Below are 22,526 nucleotides of genomic sequence, written 5' to 3'. Positions count from 1 at the left end.
CAAAGCAAAGTCAGTATAATTCACAATGTGGCATCCATCCATCTATCCATGTGCGTGTGAATTTGATTTCCTAAATTACAGTGAAATTTAAAACATGAGACAAATCCAAACTGCATGCGGCTGAAAAATATGTACTCTGTCCAGAATAGGTAGAGTCTATAAAGTGGACCTCATAATAATGAGGTCTGTGTATGTGCAGAGTCCCTGTGAGCCAGAATCTCGAGATTCAAACTGCTCTAAACTCTCAGTTTTACCCTAAAAAAAAATTACTCTTGGCTATTTATCATGTCAAAGAGTGGATGTCCCTTATATGATAACCTCAGGCACACAGCCTCACCCACCTGCTGTTCAAACCTTCTTTTTTGTGAGGAGTAGCCAAAGCAGGCTTAAAGGAACGGTGGGCTTAAAAAAACATGAGCTAAAACAGCTGGCTTCAAACTGTGCATGAACTTAAGGACTGAACCAACATTCAGTATAAGCTACATAAGAATGGTGACTCATGCTCGTCTAATGAAGTCCAAGAATAAAAATAGAGTTGAGCTGGAAATGAAAATAATGGATTAATTATAATAATATGCTCTTTGACTCTAAATAAAGGTAAATATGACTGAACTATGAACAATTTTACAGCATGTTCTTCAAAATAAAAGAAAAATCTAACCTCTCTGACTTTCTGTGTTCCAGACCAATCACAGAAAGCTTTTTTGAAAAAGGAAAAAAATGCATCACTCATGACTAAACCTGATAATTATAAGTGCAGATGAAAGTGCTCGTCTTCAGTAGTGATACTAGAAAATTAACTGCAAATGTCTGCAAGGCTGACGGTTAAAGACACCGGGTTAAGCTGTACCTCCTGCTCAGTTTGTCACATTAGACATACTCCACGTTAGGACTTGCCTTGAATTCGGTGATGAAAGCTGATACTGTGTGTGGGTAATTTGCTGTATCCTCCCTCTGCCGACCCCTCAGTTCCTGTCAGTTACACGTCTAATGATTCAAGTGCCCAGACTAACTGGAGTCTTTGTATGTTCGCTGTACAAAACAACAAGAGATATAATTACTTTTGTGGGGAACACTCAATCCAGGCTTGTCTTACAGATATGAAAAGCGGTGTCATGCACAGGCACTAATTGTTGCTCATGTGAATGAAAGTTGATATGCAAGATCTCTTACCTGTTTGCTTTTATTATAACACAAACACTTTTTAGGGCTGGTCTCCCTTTTCAGGAGAGACAGCCTGAGGATGTCATTCTTCTGCTGAGTGAGATGGAAGAAATACTCAGATGGACTACGATGTTAAAAATCAAAATTTTCCAAATTTGTTTAAAAATTAATAAGAATTGTCAAAAATTTAGGAAAGAAGTGGGTTAGGATGGGCAAATTAAAGAATGTAAGAAGGCAGAAAGGCAGAAACAAAAGGGAAAGAGAAAGAAGAACGATAAAAATGGAAAGGAAAAAGGAAATTAAGAAGGAAAAACAAATAGAAACAACATTAGCAGGATGAAACGAATATCAAGAGACTTGAGAAAAACAAATTAAGTAAAGTAAGGAAAAATAGAAATGGGAAAGATAAAAGGAGAAAACAATGAAGGAAAGAAACAAGACAAAATAAGGGAGGAAAGTAAGAAAAAAGTTTGAGTGAAAAGAAAAATTAAATTGTGCAGGAGAGAAAGAAACGTTCATAATGAAATGGTTTTCCCAGTTTGTGAGAAAGACGTTGACTGGCCTGCTCAACACCTTTCAGGATTTTCTAACATGATCAATGCTACTGACTACATACAATTCTCAAAACAGATTAATATGACTTTGGAGATGGACATTAAATTGGAAGCTTCATTCATAAGTGGTGTTTTTGCAGTGTAGTACCACACCTGCATAAATGTAATTCCTTTCTATCTCTTCCGCAGGTGATTGGTTTCTGTCATTAAGCTTGACACTGAGCTTCTGTTATTGTTTCCTCTCTCTTTTGTTTTTCCTCAAACAGGAACACCGGGGGCTCATTCACTCTACTTCCGAGAGAAAATAAAGGACAACGTGGCCAACTCTTCTCAGAGGACTATTTACACTTTGACGTCCCTCTGAGCTTCTTATGGGAGTGGGTGAAAGCCGAAGGGTAAACATGATAGGCTCTACCTTTTGTGTCCTCACCATATAAAAGAAAAAAAAAAGAGGTGAGAGCGACTCCCTCTCTGCACACGCTCTAACTCAGCAGCAGGAACACGCTTCCCCCAACCCTCATGGGAAATGAAAGGTGGCCGGGTTAACAGCATATTGACAAGCAGGAGTGTGTGCATGACCAGGAAGTGCCCGTATGCAGTAATGAGAGGTGAGGCGAGGGCAACCGGAGGGGTACAAAAGGTATGCACAACACCTGGAACAAAAGCCAAGAAGGAAGGGTCAATGTGGCAACACAGTTTGGAAAAGTTCTCAGCAGAAGCTGAACAAACCGTGGCTGGTGTCTCAGTCACTGCTGTTCTCTCCCGAGTTTACCTGTCTGGTATTTACACTGTTATTATTAGCAAGCACTTGGCGACACTGGGAAGAAAAAAATTCCCTTTCAAAAGGAAGAAACAACCGGAAGACCCAGGCTCAGGGAGGGGCAGTCATCTGCCATGACCGGCTGGGAAGACAGCATAAAACACACACTATGGAAGACGGCAAGAGATGAATAATAACTAATGATTAAATGAAATGATGTTGAAATGAAAAGAGTTGAGTGAGCACTCAGTCCATCATGGGAACTCCCAGCAGCCTAGGCCTAATGCAGTGTAACTAACGGAGGATTCAGGGTCACCTGATCCAGCCCTAAATTTCAACATCATAATCTGGGATTACACAAAAAGATAAAAGAATGTGACAAACAAAATTTATGGAGGAACATTGGCAGGTCCTCCGAGGTGCTTAGAACAACAAGATTTCATGGTGTCGTAGTGGAATCCAATACAGAGTTTAGCCAGTTTGCTTTTTACACTTTCGAAATGTTATAGTGAAAAGGAAAGGTAGAAAACGCCAATGTAAGGAAAATAAATGTGTTGTTATTTGTGAGTTTTAGAAATGCTGCTAGCTGTCTTAAGTTACCATTTAGAACAAGCTGTTTTTGCATTTCAAGCATTTGTGGTAAACAAAGCTAGTCAGCTTCTGTATGTATAATACAAACAAAAGAGGGGGAGTGGTATCACTCTTGTCATCATCATGCTTCCCACTGACAGTTTTCATTTTTATGCAACCACTTTACAATCAGCCTGTTCCAGCTGATAAAGAAGATTATGAAATGTGATTGAACACCCATCAAATTGACCGCAAGCTGAGGCTATTTACAGTATATCAGTACTTTGATTAATCAAAAGCGATTAAGTCAATTAAGATTAGATTGAGAATAGATGTGACCAAACACAAGTTCCTCAAGAGCCATAATTTCAGTTTACATTTATGCAAGTAAAACTATTTCCAACAATGTGAAGACGAGTGAGCCATGACAAAGAAAGAAATGTAGAACAAGTAACTTAGCAAATTTTCCCGTTGCCAGTTTCACAAATGGGTTTTAGTGCTCTGTTTCATGCCCAGTCACATGAAATTACAATTAATTGTCTGAGAGCATAAGAGACAGTTTCTACTTATGACTAACAGACACTAAACATAGTATCTGGGGTCAAAAAGCCAACCTTGTTGCACACATAGTTCATGCAAGCACGTTAATAAAAACAAACAGTCAAATTTCAGATAAAGTAAATGGGAAAAAAGTACTTTAAACATGACTTTCCACATATGGAGACTTAAACTGTTGTTACTTAAATGTGAATCACTGCACTAAGTGGCTGAAATGCAGCTGGCGATAATAGAAAAATCTGACTAATCATTTAGGTTGCTGCATGCACTGTGTTAACCTAAATGAATTCTACTGACTTTGCCACTCAGGTCTGGTGAAGCATTGCCCTCTGCTGGATCTCTGGCTGTCCTGCAGATGTTACAAACATAAACTCTTTAACCTGTGCAAAAATGAACAAAAAGTGCGTATGCCTCCCACAGCCCTATGAGAGCAAAACCAACAACATCACATATCACAATCACATATTTTTTTGAAATAGAAGAGCAACTTTTGTGTTTGTTGTGATTTCAACAGGTGTATCCTGGCAACAGTGTGCCTTGGTCAGGAAATATAGCAGAAGATGGAGGTGGGCAAGGTGAATCGGCTTTAACCTCAACACCACTCACAACCATTTCACAGCCATGAATGTAAGTTTTACCCCTTTTTTTCCTTTTCCTACTACCCACAGGTCATCGAAGACTCTCTCCAGAAGCGTGGAATAAGAAGGGACTGCGATGTTTGTCAACTCAGCCTTGCCACAAAGTAAGAAAAGCATTTACTTTTCTAAAATATATGTATATCTTTAACTTACACAGGAAAAATTTCCAGAGATTATTTAGACGGTTTGTATTGTGTTAAACTGAAAACTCACCAGTGTTCCTGATTTATCAAGATTTCACTTTCTGAGGATGTTGTGGCTGAACAACAACAAGGTAATCTACTTCCAGCTTTTTTTTGCATACAGGATGGAACAGACGATTAAATTTATTTCTCTCTAATTCTTACAGATTAGAGATCTGAGCTGCCGTTCCGTCAACTGTTGCTTGACTGAGCTTTACCTTCAAAATAACAACATCAAGTCTGTCTCAGGTTAACCTCTCATTCTCCCCTGAATGAAAAAAGAGACAAACAAAAAACAACAACAACAACAAAAAGAAACACAAACTCGTAATTTTTACTGGGTCAAAAGAAAGTCTAATGGTAGATTTTTTTAAAATATGCGTATAATATATTTTTCAATTTTTACTCACAGTTTGCAACATATTTAGTTAGGTACTTTAATTTTTAGGTGTTGAAACAAGTGCTGCAGTCTTTCTTTTAAGAAAGAGCATCACCTGAATTACAAGAAAAAATCATGTATATAAGGTCCTTACTAAATTCTGAAACTCCCTGAAATACTGGGGGAGGCTACAACACATTTGTGGCAAACACTTTTGTACTTTTATTTTGAAATAATACATAGTTTCCTCTGTTATAACACAGTCCCATCTTTTTAATGATTTAACATTTAACAATTTATTTTCTTTCATATATACTTACTTATGTATTTTTAGATTAGTTATTTGATTTTTTTTTTTAAAGTTACTACACAAATCAGATGAATATAAAGTGGTGAAAAAAACATTTTACTCTAAAATGTGCTGGAATTAATGCTTAAATTATTTTTAATTATTAAAAGTAATTTTTTCACCTCGACATGCACATTTGTGCATATAGATATGTTGTAGGGACCTGAAGAAAATGTTCTAGAAAAGAAGACATATGTAGTCATGACTTTTTAAAACTTTCTCTCCCACACAGGTGCTCTAAGTCATCTGACCTGCCTGCAAATCCTGTTTCTTCACAACAACTTGATCAGAGGGTCGGAGGACACAATGCACGAGCTCAGGAGGATGCAGCAGCTCCAAAATGCCAGTGAGTCCTGAACCATCAACCACACCCATCACAGATCAACAACCTGGCCTGAGAAATTCTGTTCATGCTTTAAAGATCCATCTGCAAATGTGGATGTTTGACTATACTGTGTATTTTAAAATGCAGCTTTTTTCCTCAATCCCATCTCTCATGAACTTGGCTATCGCCAACATGTAATCCATCGCCTGCCCTCACTCCAGATCTTAGATGGAAAAGGTAAAGATGTTGAAATGTTCTGACATATCGGACACGCGGTTTGTCATTACAAACACAGGAACTGTCTCTGTTGTGTTATTAGAAGTGAAGCCAGCAGAGAGGAAGACGTCGTTCCAGATTTACAGTCAGGATTGTCACCGCATCCTCCAGTCTGTGGCTTTTGGAAGATGCCAGTGATAGCTTCCTAACTTCCTATGCAAGTTCAGTCATTACACAGTGCAAAGTTTCTCCTCCATTCTCATTATTTCTGTGATATGTTCAAAATAGAGCAAAAGGTGCACTGCAAACGTAAATTTGAATAGCCTAAAGTACCAGTAAACCAAAACAGTGAAGGATTGAGACAAAAAAAAGAGCTACAACTGAAGATTTCCCCCAAGACCAATAACAATCACAGGAAGTAAAAATAAATCTGAAATACCCCAAAATGTTATTTGACACAAAGTGAGCCACAGATGACCCCAGAGATGAAAAGAAATTAAAACAAATGTCAAACAGAATAAAATGCAAAATGAAATGATAGATGCAAACTGGCAGTAACAGTTTGTACAGTCATCTTAAGTGTGCACTAAACAAGAGAGTTTAATGGGTTAATGGACAGGAGAATGTGGTTTATTGTCTGCTGAACAGGATATACTCAGACTTTATTTCAAATCAGTAGGAAGCGTCGCATTTTAACCAGTTCTTTCCTGGACAACATACTCGGAACTACAGATTCCTTGTAAAAGATATTTCCATGCTCTTTCACATGCGTCACTTCTGGATGTTAAATACTACCAATGGAAACCATACAGTAAAGTTACAGCAGCACAAACAATGTGAGTCACATGTATACTTAGTGATGCAGGAATGCACGATGTTTTCATGCTTGGTCCTAATTAGCAAAGTTAAAGCTAACAATTACAGAATAAAAACTGATTTATAGTCCAGTTATCACTCAGAATATATCATAAATACATATTTCCACTTTATTCTGACCAAAAAAACTCAAAGTAATACACTTGATAAATAATACCAGCACTCAAAGAACTTCTCAAATTCACCCGTTCACAAATTTGCACATCAATACAGCTCATTATTCTAATCCTTGAATGTCTTTACCCCATCATGGACTCATATCTATGCATTAGGGGGAATTTGAGTTTTAGTATCTTGCTCAAGGACACTTTGACATGCATACTGGATAAATCGAACCACCTTCTGATTAGCAGAACCGCTCTGCCTCCTTGTCCATCGCTGACATTTATGCTTTTGCCAAAATGATTTTCCACGTCTTTACTAAGCTATGAAAAGGTGTCAAGTCCCAGAATGCATCTTGGTAACTTTTAATGTTTATAGGTAAAAGTTTAAAGTGTTAATTGGCATTTTGAACAATAAAGGAAAGCTATGCTGAATATGTTTGTCAAGGCCTCAGGAAGACTCGAAACAAATCAATAGGGCACATCGAGCACAGCTGGAAACAGAAAAGTAATGTGCAGTTTGTGATGATTTGTGATCAGGGGCAAGTGTGTTTCACAGGATTTACATGCTATCGATTGCACTAAACACACCCTGATAATTTCAGGAGTGAGTGTACAAACATAAATAAATACACTTAAAAAATGAGAATCTACAGCATATTTCAGTGAAGTTGGTCTCTGTTTAATGTATTTGAAGTCACCAGCTCTCAGAACAATCACAGCCTTATTGAACTTGATATTTTGACTTCAGCTTCTCTAATAATTCATGGTGCACAACAAATGAAAGAACATCAAAACTACAACAGTGAGATCTTTCAAGACAAACTGACACTTGCCATCCTGACATGATGTCCTTGTTCAACAGTGGATGCTGGAGTAAATGTTTCCATTTAGTCGGAATTTGGAAAATCCTGAGAATTAAAGTCACATCTCATCATTCACGAAAAATAAACTGATGTCATTTATATTTAAAAATATACATTTTTGGTCAACATTTTTCAGCCATGCCTTTCACTCACAGCTCCCATAATGTTTTCAGTACAAAAGACGTCCCAGAAATACATCAAATAACTGCAAAGAAACAACTCTGATTGGTTACTTCATTCCCACAGTTTGCTACAGTTTAAGGCAGAATTGCTTTCCATAATGGATGTGAGCCATTACGAATCCCTCCCAGTGACGTCTACCAAAAACACTTTAGCCTATGCAGTGTTCACATTCAGATATTATAACAATTCCATATGAAAAGTTAACTTAGAAAAAGGACACAAAGACTGCGGCATTCCTCGGATGTGTCTTGCCGTTATGGTGAGAGTCTTAGATTGTTAATAAATATGAGTCCTTCTTCGAGTCTTTATCTGGCGTTTATTCTTATGGCCAGTTTGCTCTCTATCTGTGGTGTGTGGATAGACCCTAGAGAAGATGGTCATTGTCTTCAACTGTCAGATGTTCATCAGTTGCCAGCAGCTGGGGTGCTTGCAGGGTCTGATGTTTCCGTTTCTGCTGCAGTGTTTGAAGGGGTGACCTCACTGCTAGTGTCTACTGAAAGCTCCTGCATGGAGTCTGTGGCATCCTGCACAGCTTTACTCTCTTCTGAAAGACAAACAAGACAAGTCATTCAAACCTATTTTAAATCACATGCAGCTTTGTGTTTTATCCCTGATCAACTCTTGATGACCGTCAGTTAAAATTCTATATTAAACTGATCATATTTTAATATAAAGTCTTTCACAGCATGCTTTTACTGTGAGTTTATTTAAATATGGGAGAAAATTCAAATGAGCTCTTAATTAGTGATGTTATTTTGTATGCCTCCCTTTTTAAAATTTTCTTTTTTTAAGAATGTAAAAAGAAAAGCATAATTTTTTTTAAAATTTGAAAATATTTTTTTTTGTAAATCCATAAGCAGAAAATTAGAGCTTTTAAGGGTTTTCTCAAAAGTGAAATTTAAAGAAAAATATTGAAACATGATGGCTCTATTCACACTGATCCTGAAGCAGACGATTTTAAGTAAAAAGTCAGATATTGATGTTAAAATGACCTTAAAATGGAACTGATTCTACTTTAATAGAACACTGTCATTACACACATTTTGTAACATTTAACACAGAAGCTACATTTAGTAGCTTTTGTGGGAAGCTACATTTAGTAGCTTCTGTGGGACAAATGTTTGTGTTACCATTTTGTGTGACTTATTTTAGCTTTCTAATGAAGAAAATACCTTTGTTCTGTTGCATCCTCAGTTTGGCTGCTTCTGCTTCTTGTTTCTCTCTTTGCTCTTGGAGCTTCTTGCAAACTTTCTTGTGGGTGAACCAGTGCATCTTTTGGCAAGCTTGGCCACAGTAGATCACCTGGTGAGAAAAAAACAAAAAAACAACAACTTTATTTGTACACCGTTTATGTCAAAAAAGGTAAACAATCCAAGCAGTCAGTTAAAGAAAGGACTCTCAGAAAAGGTCATAATTAAAAATTTCACATCAAATTAAAACAAAGAAACAACAACAGGCTTCATTGTTTAGGTAAAACCGACAATCTGTTGTAGCTCTGACGCTCACCATTTTACAGATGGAGCATCTCTTCTCGGCTCCTTTCTCTCCACAGGTCGTGCAGAACTCTGCGTCCATGAAGCCGACCTGACCGGTGATGGCCTGAGTCAGCACTGACAGAGCTGTGGGGTCGTTACCCTGCAATGATGTTAGAAAGAAAGACACAAATCAACCACCACACACAGCTAATTACAAAATACATTAAGCTTGAATGAAACCTATTCAAAACAAAGTTGTGACTTTTTTTTTTTTTTTTTTCATGAAAAGATACACATCGCTTAATTTAGCCTTTTGATCCATTTAGCTTTCCAGTGAGTTAGATTTGCAAACTCACAATCTCTACAGGAGCGATACTCCGCACCAGCTGCTGCAGCAGAGTAGCATCACAATATGGGAATTTGCGAATGCATTCTCTGATAAACTTCTCTTGATACACGGGGAAACCATCAGAGTCCCGACCCTTCAGCAAGCTGGAAAACAAGGATTAGAGGTATTTATAACTGTACAGTGGATGTCATCTCAAAAATAACTTAAAATAATAAAATTCACTGCATTTTGGAATTTTTGGTTTTAACAGACATAGCTCCACTCAGGATCAGGCTTGAGTGTTAGGCTACGTTCACACTGCAGGCGAAAGCGCATCAAATCCGATTTTTTTGACCCTATGCGACCCATATCCGATCATGGTGTGACAGTGTGAACGGCACAAATCCGATATTTTCAAATCCAATCTGGGTCACTTTCGTATGTGGTACTGAATCCGATACATATCCGATGTTTCAGAAAGCGACAGCTGTGTGAACGGTCATGTCGCATTAAATCCGTCTTTTATGTCACTGACACAAGACAGACGCCAATTATCAGCACAGGAGAAGCGCCCGAGAAGACATCGTGAACGCTTCCTGGCCATCCGGTGAGACTGCTGGGAAGACAACGTTGGAGAAACGTGAACATTTTATTTGTACTGTATAATCTGCAGATTCTGACAGAAATCTGCAACTATCCTTTGAAGCACCGCTCCTCTAAAACAGCAATAAGGATCATTATTAGGTTATCTACATTATTATGTAAATAACAAAATAACTTAAAGCAAAAATTGGGAAACATGGAGTCCGAAGTCTTTATATTAAGGGCCATCAGTCAAACAATATAGTTTGCTCTGGGTCTAAACAGAGCGTGTTGTGTGTGACGTCTTCTTTTGCGCATGCGGGCCGCTTTGAGCGTTCACACTAGATCGCGTTTGCTGTCGCATTTTATTTGTAGTGTGAACGAGCAGACAAAAAAATCGGATTTGATCAAAAAATCGGAATTGAGCATTAAGACCTGCAGTGTGAACGTAGCCTTAGAGTGGGTAGAATAACCAACAATTCTGTCACCATCAGTGTTGTTACGATCCATATTGGTCACAACACTGACAAAAACAAATGCCCTACCATGAAAAGCTGCTTAGAAGCATTAAAAAAATTAATTAAGAACACATTCTAACCTGTGCTATCATTACATTTATTTAACACACACAAAAAGCACAGAAAGTAAACACTAGATTATTGTAGGTCTAACAAAGATCATTTTTAGATCACACACCTCTTAAGGAGACCGTCTAGCTTGTCCTCACGGTCTTTGAGGAAGGAGGCACATTTTCCCAGCACACAGCTGATGTAGTGCATCTTCATGGCCAACACCTCGTTCATGTCCTGCTGCTTGATGCACTTCTCACAGATAAGCTCCATCACCCGGCGACATTTGTCCAGCGCCTCCACCTCCGCCAGTAAAGGATTCTCCTTCACCAGCATCACCATCTGGAAAACAAACCAAACACCGAGGTTCTTCTTAGTAAAAGAAATGCAGTTTACATTTAATGTCTTTGCTCATAATCTGTGATGTAAAAATCTGTTTTCAGTTCCGTTCATAGCTCCAAGTGCACCACAGGACATCCCTGCTGTTGACCAGTCAATCAGAGCTAAACCAGTATCTGGCTGTTTTTAACTATACCCCATTGCTCAGTGACAAAATGTATTTGAAAGTTTGCTGCACAATGCCCATAACCAGAAGAAATCAGAGTAATATTTGCAAATGAATAAATAAAAGACTGCAACAGCACTTTAATCTGTATCAGTGGGTAATAACAATAGCTGCATCAATTATATATTTTTATATCATGACCTTTTAGAAACCAGGGAAGCTTTACCTTGACAGGGTTCAGGTTGGTGCTCATGATGACCTTATGCAAAGGTCCAGCAAGTTTGGGTGGTAGCTTGGGTTCCTTCTCCAAACCCTGAGGCTTAGTGTAGTAATCCAGTCTGGCACGGGAGAAGAAGTTGTTGATCACTGTGACACAATCATGTTGCCCTAAAGAGAGAACAAATTAGTTTGTTCATTTGTTTTAGCACATGTACAACAAATGACCAGTCAAATGGAAATACTAAAGGCAATTCTAAGATTTCTTCAGTGTGTATGGAGGGCACGGATGGTGGAATGTACCAGCTAGCAAAAAATGAAATGATATAATCAAAAAAAAAGTGATCATACCCAAGATCAGTCAGTTCCAATAATTTGTATCTAATGTAGGTCAAGTAGGTAGGTAAGGGATGTTAAGAAAAAGAAATACATAAAAAAAAACTGAAGCTAATGCCAATCTAGTTTTTTTTCCATGCATAAGGAAGAAAAAAAAAATCTGACTAAAAAGGTTTTGTCTCTGTCTTTTTGTCTTTGTGTGTAGACCACTGAGACCTAAAAGCTAACCGTTACTCCAAACGTACCAACAAAAGCTGCCATCTGTGCAGCAGTCCTTCCGACAGAGTTAACTACGTCTGTTTCTGCCCCTGCGTCCAGCATCATCCATGTGATATCAGTCTTTCCTGCAGGCACAAAAGAAGGAAAGTCACAACACTTAATAAAGAAACAACTGATTCTTCAGTGATGCTGCTGGAACGATTAAAACCAACACGCACACACAGGTTTTACCTGACAGGCCAGCAAACATCAGCGCTGTGTATCCATGCTCATGCTCATTACAATTCACATCTGCACCGTGTTGAAGCAACAACTTGCACATGTCTGCTTTTCCCTTGTAAGCGGCGTGCATGAGAGGAGTCATCCCATACTGTGGATAAGACAAAAAAGTTAAGAAAAGCTGCTGATATTTATTGCATTTAAGCAAAGATTAGAAATAAGGAAATATTTACAGAAAAAAATTCAAAACTAATAGATTAAAAAAAAAAAAAAAGGTTACTACAATTGCTTCCAAACAGTTAAAATGCTTGTTTTTATTATCTGTCTGTACTTACCTTCACCATCTGCTACAGGTACAGTAAAGTTAAAAAAACATCAAACTACAACCATCTGCTTCTGACAGGTGGACAGGACAAACGTCCTCTAAAGTCCTTCAGAGTGGTGACTTATAATTTGTCCTTTTATTCAGCAACACATGTGTTTGACCTTGTCTTAAATAGCTCATCATGTGTGCTCCACAAATAAACTGCAGTCCTGAAATGAAAAGACTTACTTTTTAGAAGACACCACAGATGGTGTCTCAGATGTAGTTATTTTACCATTTGAACCTTTTGGCCTGATGATTATATCGTAATTAGAGATGAATGCGACTTTTGTCACAAGGATAAGACACAAGAAATAATATAAATCGATGCCCCCGCCCCCCTAACCCTTGTAAACGAGGTAGAGAGGAGCTTTTGAAAAATGTCCAGTAAGTTGTCAATTTATGACACCAGATTTAGTATCTGTACTCAAAAAAAGAATTATTAGTGCATACGCTGTTAATATAAATTAAACGTAACTAAAAATTATCATTGCAAGTCAACATTCGATTAAATACGTAAAAGAGACGAGACAGATAACGTGCTTTGTTACATGTGCATGTTTTGTTTTCTCGATATTGCGATCAGACATACTCTTTTACCTCATCCAAACAGTTGACTCGAACATCCTTACAGCCCAGCAACCTTGAGGCCTCTTGAACGTTTCCTAAAGACAAAAACCCCTCAGTATTATTTCAGTACACACAACACTACGATTTACAGCTACTAAACTATATTAAATTAAGATTTTTTTTCTACATTAGTCTGCCATAGTCCAACTTATACACTGCATAATCATTCTAATCTACCATGTAGTTTGGTCCACTTAGATCACGTTTAAAACTCATGTTATCCTGCAAGTTTGCATTAGTGAGGTGGGACTACATTTTAGCCTGAATGATTAGCTTTGAGCTAACATCAGCTATTCACAAGCTTTGACACAGCTAATTTTAAAGTCAACTGCTATTAATAAAGGAGCTGCAAACATGCATCACGGCTTTAACTGCGGTTCAGTTATTTAATTCAGTCACACTTTCTCAAAAGAGCTAACAGGAGCTAACTGCTGTATGGTGTTTTCAAGGATTAGCGTTAGCCGGCTTACCTGCAGTAATAACCTCAAACAACTCCTTTTCACTTGGTGACAAGTCTCCTTTCTTTAAAGCAGACATTCTGGCCAATATTAGCTTCAAACGAGACGATAATGGCACAAATAAACCACCGAGTTTTCAAATAACTCTACACTGTCCGTGGCTCCGACAGTATGCTGATGCTCAGGCATGAAGGCTAGCTCAGAACGAGCTGTCATCTGGAATGTACCACTGCCAACCCCTAGTAGGGGGGATATGTGTCACAGTCAAAAATACGTCAACGTTTAATCGACCGTCTGGACTTTTTGACTTTTTAGAACAATGCAACAACAAAAAATCTAATAAATATGAGGATTAGATATAATGTCACATTTTCTCATCATATGTCACAACAGTGAAGTGCAAGAGATAACACCCCTTTAAAAAAACTGATGAGTTCCACGGAAGTCTAGAAAGTTGTTTTTTTTTTGTTTTTTTTAATTGCACAGAAATGTACCACAATTATGGCAATCTTTACAAAGATTCTATTTTCCCAACATGAAATAGTATCAGAACAGGCTGAATTCCAACATATAGAAGATAGATAATGAACAGGAAGTACAAACAACAACAAATAAATAAATAAAAACAAACCCCAAACAGAATCAAAGCAAACAAACAAACAAACAAAAAAAAAAGACGTTATACCTTAGGGGTTTTCTAGCAGATCTAATTCAATAATCATATGATTCAGAACCAGAGCTTGTTTTTTGTCCATAAATTTAACAGATGAGAGGAAGAGGCAGAGTTCTTTGTGAAAAGTACAAAAGGACAGCTTTGTTTTCAGAAAACGACATTTGTGAATGAAGAATTTGCCCATAATAATCATTACATTTAGAACACTTTCAAGCTTCTTTTCTTTTCTTAGAGAACTAAAGATAATATCATTTTTAGAAAATTCAAGTAAAATTGGAATCTTTGGGAAGAGCCAGTAGTGCACATCGTTCCACAGGGCTTTACAGAATATACAATTATAAAATAAATGTTCTGTTGATTCAATATCCCCATCACAAAAAGAGCAAGAATTATTATCAATAGCAAAGCGACGTCTGAGAAATTCTTTGGAAGGGTAAATACCAGAAAGGATTTTGTAGTGGACCTCCTTAGCTTTGAGGAATGGGAAGTTTTAGGTAATTGTTTCATTAGTAAAAAACATTAGTAAATAATTCCCTAATTTGGGAGTTTTTTAGACTGTTAGCTGTAATGTTATGCCCATTTACCAAGAGTTCAGGGAGGTCAGGGGATCTATAGTCAGGGTTTTGAAAAAGATTATATGCTGTACATAGAATGTTTTGAGGGATATGTGCTCCAGTCCATCAGTCCTTTAAAGTGCTGGACACCGATGGTAAATTGGCATCAGACCCTAAATAAATTGTCCTCTGCTGTTATCCATATTGCTTCAGTCATTCTTTGGTGAGTAGACGTATTGGTTACATAAACACAATGTGAGCTGTTTTTTGTCTTATCTCTTGTTTTCTCTTGTCTTTCTTTTTTGAACATTTCTACTTTTTTGTGCTTATGAAGAAGTACAATTAGAACACAAATAAAAGAAGAAAAAAAGACTTGTTCTCATCAAATTGTAAGAAATCGTAAAATAAGTTGCACACACTCAAGCAACATGAATAAGATAACAGGCATATTACTTCAGCACAGGGGATTCTTTGGAATGCAGCAACCATTTATTAGATTTGTCCTTTATTTAGGGTATATAAAGTAGAAAAACAAAAACCTGGTTTAGCATTTTAATCAATTTAGTATTTTGAATGTAATGTTACATTTATTTAATGTAAAGTAGCACAATAGTTAGTATATACTTCGAAGATAAAATAATGTCTTACAAATGTGTATTTTGGGACTCTTTGATTCACAGCTGTTTGCCATTCCAGCAAAATTCAATTTACCCTTTAAACTTTCTCTGATATCCATCCATCCATCCATTCGCTACCGCTTTTCCTTTTCAGGGTCGCGGGGGGCGCTGGAGCCAATCCCAGCTGTCGTAGGGCGAGAGGCGGGGTACACCCTGGACAGGTCTTTCTCTGATATTTTAATTTAAATTGATAAAATAATTAAAAAAAATTAAATAACTGAAAAGCAGAATATAGTTCAATGAAATTTTAAAAAAAATCAATGAGAAGACAAAAGAGTTAAAAAAAAGTCTAAGTCTACAGAAATAAAGTACCACGATTAAAAAGAAAAAAAAAGAAAAAAAAAAGAAAAGAGAGAAGTAAAACAAGATAAAGGGAAATAAAATACCTCAATTAATCAATGTTTAAATGTAATCCATAACAAGCTTAATGTCTGAAAATCACACAAAAAAGTTTTTGCTGTGATGTGTCTGAGGTGACAAAAATATTATTTATTTAGCCCCTCATTAATATATTTTTTAGATTTGTATGTATTATAGCCCAGTGTTTCCCAACCACTGTGCCGCGGTACATACGTGAATTGGTCTGTTTGATTAGAATTCTCTTTGCATATTTTGTTGATCATTAAATAATAATGTCTTAAAATCTCATGATCATATTTAGGCAAGTAGAGCTAGACGACTGGAATGAAAGTAAATACATGTAATTTCCTCTGCAGAGATTGAAGCCTGACTATATGCAAAGTCTCCTGTCTGGATTTAGGTTTGTGACATCAGCATGCAAAGAGCTTCAGGAGAAATCTTGGCACATCCTAGCTCTTTTTCGGGAAGTCCTGAGAGAGTTGCTTATTTCTTTGGTAAAGATTTAATAGGCTATTTTAGAGGTCATAAACAAGTGGTGAGGCAGAGTTTTTTGTCTAAGATGTTAAATTCTCCAACCCATATCAGCCACAGTTCAAATTAATGTTTTTTTGATGATCTTTCACAAAATAATAAGAATAAAGATACTAAAGACAGGAGACCGACGTGTGTGTTCTTTTTTAAATTTGAATTAAATTTGAATTTATTATGTATGTGTTTACTGATGTAGTGAGGTTTATGGTGTATGAACTTGTGATGCGAAAGGTTTTTAAGAAAGTCAAAAGCTGTAGGCATTTTAGTTTTCAGCCACAGTCATGTTAATGGCAAATATGCTAGGTTGAAATAAATTTAGAAGGATTCATCAGCTTGTGGTCAAAAACACTGACTTAAAACAAATGCTGAACAGTAGGTTCAAGGTTTCATTGTCATTCAAGCGCATAAATTAACAAAATAAAATAAACATAAAAATGTGCCACGGTGTACAAGAATAAAATGAGATAAAATAAATACAATAAATTACTTGAGTAGATGCAGTGACAGGAAAGTCTGTTCTGATTTGACCTGCTGCATTTATAATAATTTATTTTTGCAAAGATTTCCTATATAGAGACTACGTAGTGCTACAAGTTACATACCAGCTTTCACAAATAGGTTCCAGTGGAAAGCTGTTTTATTCTGTTTTTTAAGGTAATATTAAAGGTAATCAAAGAAGAAAAAAGGGCATTGGCTTTTAAAGATTTTACATTTTAATATACATATCAGTTCACATAGTTAGGATTTACTCTTATTATTATTATTCTAAGACTCTGAGGGACTGTGAAACTGAAAATGCAGATGGTTCAATTTGACTGGGAAAGCAAACTGTAGGAAAAGATCTTGGATGTTTTAATTTCAGCTTTATCGTACATGTGTCTGTTTTATATACAACTATGATACAGGGTGTGGGTAATGTAAAGGATGTAAAACAGTGTTAAGGGTTCAAATATTGAGGAGGGATATAGGAGGAAATCCAAAATAACAACACTGGTCCGGCCGGGTTAAGTCAAACGATGATTTTAATGAACACACGTGTGGGAGATGAACACTGTACGCAGACAGCATCGATCTCTCTCTAACAATACACAATCAGTTGTTTTTATATCATCAGGGAAATTTATGACGCCCCCTCATGGGTCATCACATGCATAAGTTTCAAAACCACAATGACTTTTAACACAGTTTGAAAAAGCAACATCGCCTCATCTCCATGCCAGGTGTCTTCCTTTCGCTGCCGGACGCTGCCTTATCGTCTGGAACATCAGGCACACATTCTGCAACAAACTGTTCTTTTGCAGGCACAGTTTTGCAGTCACAAGCAAAATATGATTAACCTCTCACCTATAAATGAGTAGCATCCTCCCAACAGCTCCTCAAAGTAACTTACACTTAGACTCTGCTTTAGTTTCACTTTCACAAGCACGCTGTCTACTTTGGCACAGAGTGTACTCAGAGTTAGGCCTTTTTTTATAATGCAATGTAATCTACATATAAACATTTAAGATTATGAAAAGCATTCCAAAGCATTTAAGATTATAGATTTAACTCAACAGTTTAAAGTGGTTATAACTGCACCTGTAATAAAGGCTAATTGGGTGCCAATATGTTTAAACATCTGAATACAATATCAATGCTGTAGATTATGTTATTAATGCAATGATAATGATGATGATCATGAACATTAGCAGTAAAATATTTCTCTGATCTCCACAACAGCAGATTCTACACAGAACTTGCTTGGTGGGTGTTTACATGGAAACAAAATAAACTCTTATTAGATGCTTGATTGACTCCTAAGAAAAAGTTAATTCTTGGATAAATACGATAAAAATATAATCTAACTATAAGATGTTAATTAAGCTGAACACAATCAATAAATACATAAATAATAATTCTTTGTAGGCTATACTGTTTTTGAGGAAGCAAAAGTGCTGCACACTCATTTTGAACACAATTAAAAGAAAGATACTTTCATTAAAATATCATGAAAGCCAAAATTGCAAATATATATTCAAATTAAGCAAAACTACAGTCCTGAACGGTATGTTATTGCAAACTTATCAGGAATTCTTATCAGCAACATGAGTTGTTTACTTGCAGAGTTCCAAACAGGAATCCTTGCACTACTCTGTGAAGTTGGCAGACATGGATACCTGTGTGGATTATGTAAATTAGGAGAAGATGAAATGAATGACATTTCATTCTGTAATGTCAGTCCAAGTAAGGAATATATATATATATATTAGGGGTGCAACAATACTCGTATCGATATTGAACCGTTCGATACAGTGCTTTCGGTTTGGTACGCATATGTATCGAACAATACAAGAATTTTAATTTATTTTATCAACTTTTCTTCTGACGATGCTGTCTGTGTTGAGCGCTCAGTGGATCTGCGCTCGACAGTGCAGCCTAGGCGTAGTCGAACGCAGATTCACTGAGTTAGCACATGATTCTCCTTATGGGGACCTGATATGTTTAATATGCTGCTGAGAATATAGCCCAGAAGAAGCGTATAGTATAGCTTTTATTTTGGAAAGAGCCATTTCTCTGTAATAAACTCTCTTTTCCAAAGATGAGTGATTTGTCGATCAGATAGATAAATTTTTTTATTACTTTGTTGTTTCAGCAACATAAAATTGAAATCTTGTACTTTTGAGTTAAAATATATATTTATAATTTTAATAAATGACAAATTAAAAAGGCATGAACATTTTTTTGTATCGAAAAAATATCGAACCGTGAATTTTGTGAATCGTTGCACCCCTAATAAATAAATATATATATATATGTATATATATATAAAAATCCAGAAATGTTTTGCTGTTCAGACAGTGTCAAACAGATCTAATTTTGGTGCTTGTAAGATAGTTGCCTATATTTATTAAACCTGGAAAAAGTGTCAGTTTGGATTATTTGTTTTATACTCGTAGGTTATGCTTCTACACTGCCTCTGTGCTGTTGGATTTAGCATACTGTTATATGTTTGGCAAAATCATCAAATCAAACCAATCAATAAATAAGAAAACTGGTGTTAAGCGCTCAGCCACTTTAGGGAATCTCTTTGATGAAAATCTTTCCACTGGATTGCTTTCTCCACTTCAGATTTATGTTAGCTCCAGTTGAAGCCATCAGCTAGAAAACAGAAAAAAAACAAGACCTGTTTATAGGATCATTTAGATCTGACATCTTACACAAAATGTTCTAACAGAACAACAAAAAGCACATAATGTGATCTTCAGATCTTGTAGATACATCACATGTCCAAATTTTCTGTGATCAACTATTTAACTTGCCACGTTACCAAACAACAACAACAACAGCAAGTAAATTATCATTAAAGGAGTGCTATGGTAAATGGACTGGTTTTTACATAGCACTTTTCTACTCTATCTGAGCACTCAAAGCGCTTTATTCAACTAATTCATTCACCCAATCATGTTTTGTTAAGTGCTTAGTATCTAACATTCATACTCAGATGGATGCATTGGAGAACAACATAGGGTTAGTCTCTTGCCCAAGGATATTTGGCATGCAGACTGGAGGAGCCTGCATTGAACCCAGCTACTACCTTGCAGGTAGGACTGGACAACATGTTTTGGCCTGGTTTAAGTAGGTCATTAATACTGTATTTTCTTATTCTCTGAGCAGAATGTAGGAGGCAAAACACTTAGAGCAAAGATCTGCAAGACTTACTTGCTTCAAGATGTTCTCTTGTATGGTAGGGTTATTTAGATCCAGCCCAGAGTCTTGCAGGCTGATTCTCAATTTAATCACTTTGACTGTGGTTTCTATTATATGTGGAAAGGAACATATAAGCAGAAAATTGTTCATTCATCATTTCTGTGTGTTTAGTTCAGATATTTACACAGTAAAAACAACAAGAGATGCTGTAAATTAAGTACCTACCTTTGACCTTACAGACACATAAGAATGGGTATTTGTTAGAACATGGCAGTTGCCCCCATTTACCAGATTCATTCTTCAACAAAGCACCGCAGTGCTCAGTTTCTTCAGTCCAAATTTTCTGCTCTACTGGCCAGTATCTCAGTGAGGAGTTACTCTGGTCAGACCACTCCCAGGGGTCTTTGAAGAGTCCAATCCAAACATCCATACCATTAGCTAGACTCTGAATTATCTGATGCTCTGCATCATTCCTCACACTGGTCAGGTCTGTGTGGTTGGTTCTGCAGTAGTTTTGAGCCTCACTCCAACCCATTGTTGCTGAACTGAGAATATACTGCTCAGCACCTTTTTTCTTTCCTGATAAAAAGAAAGGAAAATTAAAGAAAAGCAAACAAACTTAATATACTTAATTTGTATATTGGTATATTGTAGCTGTGGTACTCTCTTACCGTCAAAGCATATAAAATTTTTGGCGTAATGACAAGGGTCTGAAGACAAACTCCTATTTTCATATGTACCACAGTTGTAATTTGTGTTGGAGCCCCAAGGCAAATAATTGTAGAAATCGTTACTTGGCATAGACCAGTGCCATCTCTGAGTCTTGCCTTTCCAAAGCCCAAACCACACAGCATCATTGTATTTGTTCTCAAGAAAATTAACAATTGTTTCTATCTGTTTCATGTTGTCAAAGGTGAGCAGGTCAATGCATTTCTCTCTGCAGTAGCTTTGTGCCTCATACCATGTTTTTGGACTATAGAATAAGAAGTTTTGGATCTGGTAGGGATACAAAGGTAGAAAACACATCCCTGTGGAAGAAAGGTCATAATTTTACGTCAGCATAACACATTGCTACTTAATTCTGAAATTAAGACAACAACTAATAGTAAATTTTATCATTTGAGAAGGTGACAGGGATTTGCTGTGGGAGATACTACCCGAGGAGAAACAGGGTTTTCAGAAATACTGGGACTTCACTGACCTGCAAGTAGAATTAGGTGTGTTTCCAAGACTGTAAAGACATTCATAAGAATAATGTAAGAACATTTATTTCCTCATATTTTAAATAATCAAGATCCTTTAAAGCAGAACCTTTACGTACTGCCTTAAATAATATCCAAGCTTTCCTAGGGGTACACCCTGGAAAGGGTTGCCAGTCAACTATCTATCTCTCAAAAAGTAATGTAAACATGACATGACATGAAAGAAGATAATGAAAGAATCTTACCTAATGTTAACTGCTTCATGATCTGTCCCAAAATTACATTTACGAGCAAATGTGTCCTAAATTTCTGCAGTTTGCACTGCAGTTGTTACTATGCTAGAACTGATTCAGTCTTTGGACCTAAATGTGATACTGACAAGGGTTTATCAGAAAGAGGTGGTAGTGGTTGACACATTTACCTGTATGCGCAAATAATTCTTCCTCAGTATGCAAAGCCTGTGGAAATCTGGACTAAGTAATGCAAATTATTCTTCTCCATTTAAAGGAAAAGTCAAAGTCAAGGCTTTAACCTGACCCTTAATATTGCCAGATATAATGGTAGTACCAATCCACAAATACCCTCTGGACACATACCTGCATGCATTGTTCTTCCAAATATGGCACCATACAGAGGGAAAATAAGTTTTCCAACAGTATAAGATTTATGGCCAAGATGAACAACAAAGAAATAAGCAAACGAAATGAATTTCCTTACTTTTTGTGCTAAGTTTATATGCTTTAGGCATTAACCTGTCATGGTCCTGGGTGTGTTTTGTGTTTTATTTATATTTCTTGATTATTGTTATTCGTGGTTTTAGTTCTTTTCGGGTTATTTCGTTGTAGTAGTTTCTAGTTTCAGTATCTGTACCTTCCCTGTGTTCCATGTGTCATGTTCATTCAAGTTCAGTTCAGTCAAGTCTGCGTCTCTGTGTCACTCCTGTTTTACTTTGAACGTCCATGTCTCATGTTAGTGTTTCTAGTTTTGCTGTGCTCCCAGCTGTGCTCTTCTCCTGTGTCTCAATCGCCGGCTTTTCAGTGTATTTAAAAAAGTGTGTTTCTCTTCGTCAGTGTTATGTTGTACCCTCATCAGGCTGTGTTTTATGTCTGCCTTTGTGTTCCTCAGTTAGGTTCGTTTTCACTGGGTCCAGCAAAAAGGCTGTTTGAGTTCACCTTCTGCCTCCTGGAGTCTGCATTTGGGTCCTCCATTGCTGACTGCTG

At 36.8% G+C, this 22,526-nt stretch overlaps 3 protein-coding genes and 1 non-coding gene across 4 annotated transcripts; 2 read left to right on the top strand and 2 right to left on the bottom strand.

The window, feature by feature from the left end:
- Positions 1–4,140: 4,140 nt before the first annotated feature.
- On the top strand, positions 4,141–4,677 carry LOC102305183. The gene is made up of 4 exons (XR_006053477.1): positions 4,141–4,181; positions 4,275–4,348; positions 4,479–4,518; positions 4,594–4,677. It is a non-coding gene; the product is annotated as an uncharacterized LOC102305183 (transcript).
- Positions 4,678–5,346: 669 nt separating this feature from the next.
- LOC121811782 (U2 small nuclear ribonucleoprotein A') lies at positions 5,347–6,560 on the top strand. Its single transcript, XM_042216487.1, has 3 exons — positions 5,347–5,500; positions 5,627–5,716; positions 5,799–6,560. Exons 1-3 carry the CDS (start codon positions 5,461–5,463, stop codon positions 5,891–5,893), a joined length of 225 nt encoding a protein of 74 aa, XP_042072421.1. The 5' UTR covers positions 5,347–5,460; the 3' UTR covers positions 5,894–6,560.
- ankmy2a (ankyrin repeat and MYND domain containing 2a) lies at positions 6,540–13,849 on the bottom strand. The gene is made up of 10 exons (XM_005951614.3): positions 13,635–13,849; positions 13,135–13,199; positions 12,183–12,321; positions 11,978–12,076; positions 11,407–11,567; positions 10,803–11,017; positions 9,553–9,688; positions 9,228–9,356; positions 8,894–9,023; positions 6,540–8,265 (listed from the first exon to the last, which is right to left on the bottom strand). Exons 1-10 carry the CDS (start codon positions 13,699–13,701, stop codon positions 8,126–8,128), a joined length of 1,281 nt encoding a protein of 426 aa, XP_005951676.1. The 5' UTR covers positions 13,702–13,849; the 3' UTR covers positions 6,540–8,125.
- A 5,327-nt stretch (positions 13,850–19,176) lies between these two features.
- On the bottom strand, positions 19,177–21,680 carry LOC102304573 (secretory phospholipase A2 receptor). Its single transcript, XM_005951613.3, has 6 exons — positions 21,552–21,680; positions 21,306–21,335; positions 20,776–21,132; positions 20,330–20,683; positions 20,117–20,211; positions 19,177–19,555 (listed from the first exon to the last, which is right to left on the bottom strand). The coding sequence occupies exons 1-6, from the start codon at positions 21,568–21,570 to the stop codon at positions 19,472–19,474; spliced, it is 939 nt and encodes a 312-aa protein (XP_005951675.1). The 5' UTR covers positions 21,571–21,680; the 3' UTR covers positions 19,177–19,471.
- Positions 21,681–22,526: the final 846 nt, after the last annotated feature.

Source organism: Haplochromis burtoni, unplaced genomic scaffold, assembly GCF_018398535.1.
Source record: "Haplochromis burtoni strain Fernald_Lab_line unplaced genomic scaffold, NCSU_Asbu1 Contig_1078, whole genome shotgun sequence".
Classification (NCBI taxonomy): domain Eukaryota; kingdom Metazoa; phylum Chordata; class Actinopteri; order Cichliformes; family Cichlidae; genus Haplochromis; species Haplochromis burtoni.
Note: the sequence above shows the minus strand (reverse complement) of the source record. Positions and strands in the feature narration are given on the sequence as shown.